The sequence below is a fragment of the Echinops telfairi genome, unplaced genomic scaffold, assembly GCF_000313985.2.
Source record: "Echinops telfairi isolate 266 unplaced genomic scaffold, ASM31398v2 ScPeMD7_7467;HRSCAF=8505_1, whole genome shotgun sequence".
Lineage (NCBI taxonomy): Eukaryota > Metazoa > Chordata > Mammalia > Afrosoricida > Tenrecidae > Echinops > Echinops telfairi.
Genome location: NW_022111368.1, coordinates 12,914,809 through 12,916,755, shown reverse-complemented (window position 1 = coordinate 12,916,755; position 1,947 = coordinate 12,914,809). Strand labels below are relative to the sequence as shown.

At 53.1% G+C, this 1,947-nt stretch overlaps 1 protein-coding gene across 1 annotated transcript in view; it reads right to left on the bottom strand.

Moving 5' to 3' along the window:
* The window catches only part of TMEM255B (transmembrane protein 255B), a 136,255-nt gene that overhangs the window by 17,550 nt on the left and 116,758 nt on the right, over window positions 1-1,947 (bottom strand). Inside the window, exon 5 of the mRNA XM_045283963.1 lies at window positions 135-220. Coding sequence (XP_045139898.1) covers window positions 135-220 — 86 coding nt within the window. The remainder of the gene's footprint in view (window positions 1-134; window positions 221-1,947) is intronic.

The window sequence follows — 1,947 nt, the reverse complement described above, 5'->3', positions numbered from 1 at the left end:
GGGGCTGTTCGACTCCGCCTGTAACTCCAAAGCACAGTAGGAGGACGTCTTGCCCAGTGCAGATCGGCTCTGGGGTATGTCACCGACCAAGCGGCTGGCAGCTGCCACCCGCACAGCAGGCCCTTCTGACTCACTTTTCGCAGTGGTACAGGTCACAGCAGTAGCAGGTGTTGCTCTTCACCTTCAGCTGGCAGTGGCCAGTCAAGGAGTGACAGGTGACCTGCAAGCAGGGAGACCTTTTCAGTTCTCTCGGGATGCTTCCCCCCGAGGGCCCACTGCCTCACCCCTCACCCCCAAGTGTTGAGCAGAGCAGCCCCTGCTGAAGCTGTAAGGAACCCCAGTCTCTCCTCAGGGCTACAGATGGTACTTGGCGCTTCCAATTTCTCCCTTTGGCTCCTGGGTGGAATGAGTTCAGCTATGCAGAGGGGAGTCTGGGCCATCAGCAGTCGTTCGACAATAAGGGGGTGGGGTGGGGGATGTTCTGGTCAGTTGCACCCGCCAGGCAAGGAATCCCTCTTGACCACATGCCAAGGTCAAGCAGACACCGCCTCCTTCTACAGGGAGGTTTCCCCTGCGTTGCCAGCTGTGTTGGCCTTGCAAATGTTGGTGGGCAACCGTTAGCGTTCAAGGAGTGACCACAGGGCATCCACACCCAACCTCTCTCACTCGCCCAGAGCTAATGGTTGTGAGGAGGATGTGCTGGGGACGTTGACAGTACGTGTCCCACACGTTTGTGAAGCAGGCAGGTTCCAACATTTAGAAAGGCAATGAGGTTTGGAGAGGTAAAAGAGCCCCCCAGGGTTTCCCAGGTACTCAAACCCAAGATCTGCCAACGTCGGCACAGAGCTTCTCAGCACGTCCCCCGGGAAGTGACGCAGCTTGGCTGTTGGGTGAGAAGACATGCCCGCTCACAACTCCAGCAGCCCAGAGGAGCTCCTTGAGGGCTATTAAAGGAAGTGGGGGATTGCCTTCTGGATGGGCCTTTGGCCTCTATTTAGACACTCTGGACGGGTCAGCCATGTTTTTACTTGTTTTACACATGGACTTTCTCTCAAGGGCTCGTGGTTCACAGTTGAAACTCACCAAAACTGGCAGAAGACATTTGTCTTGAACGGATATAGAAACAAGCCAGACCATGACTGAGAGAGGACAGGAGGGTGGGTGTGGAGATAGAAGCAGCCACGTTTCACAAGAGCCGAGGTAGAGGAGTTAGCAAAGCCCAGAACATTTTTTTCTAAACAATAAAATGTATTTCATTGGGAGGACACTAAATGCGAGAACTGAATTTGTAAGAATTTCCTCATTTGCTTCAAATCATGTCTTTGTTGATCTATTTATTTATTGGTTTGTTTGTTGTGGTTGGGGCGAAAGTTTAGAGTCCGTTGGTTTTCCATTCCATAATGCATACACATTTCGTATTGAGAAATTGAGAAATCACTGCACCTTGGATGGGCATGCACAGCTTTGAAGAACCCCGTTGCTGCTCATCCAAGTGGGGTGTTGAACATGGTCTCCATTGACTCTCTTTGGCCATGTGACTTGGTGACTATGATCCTGAGCCCCCCAAGCTCAGGGACTCATCCCCAGAGAAGTTTTCAAAGCTGAGTAAAATGGTGTGCGGTATGTGATAGTGGGTAGGGAAGAGGGGCCTTGGGACAAGGGAGGGGCGTACGTTTGTACCAGAGAGAACTTGAGAGCCTGGGAGCCATTCATTGCAGGAGGGAGAGGATGGGGCTGGGGCTCTGGGACTACAGGGCTGTGTTTTGCTCTGCGGGTGGGTTGCATGGACTTAGTGGGGCAGGGGCAGAGGGCAGGGAGGACCAGATTCCTGAACTTGGACACCTCCAAACAAGACTTGGGAAGACCCACTTCCTGGACATGGCCTTTCTTCCCAGGGTCTTTTTGGATAGCCCTCACCGCCCCCTGGCCGATTATTTCAGGTGATAC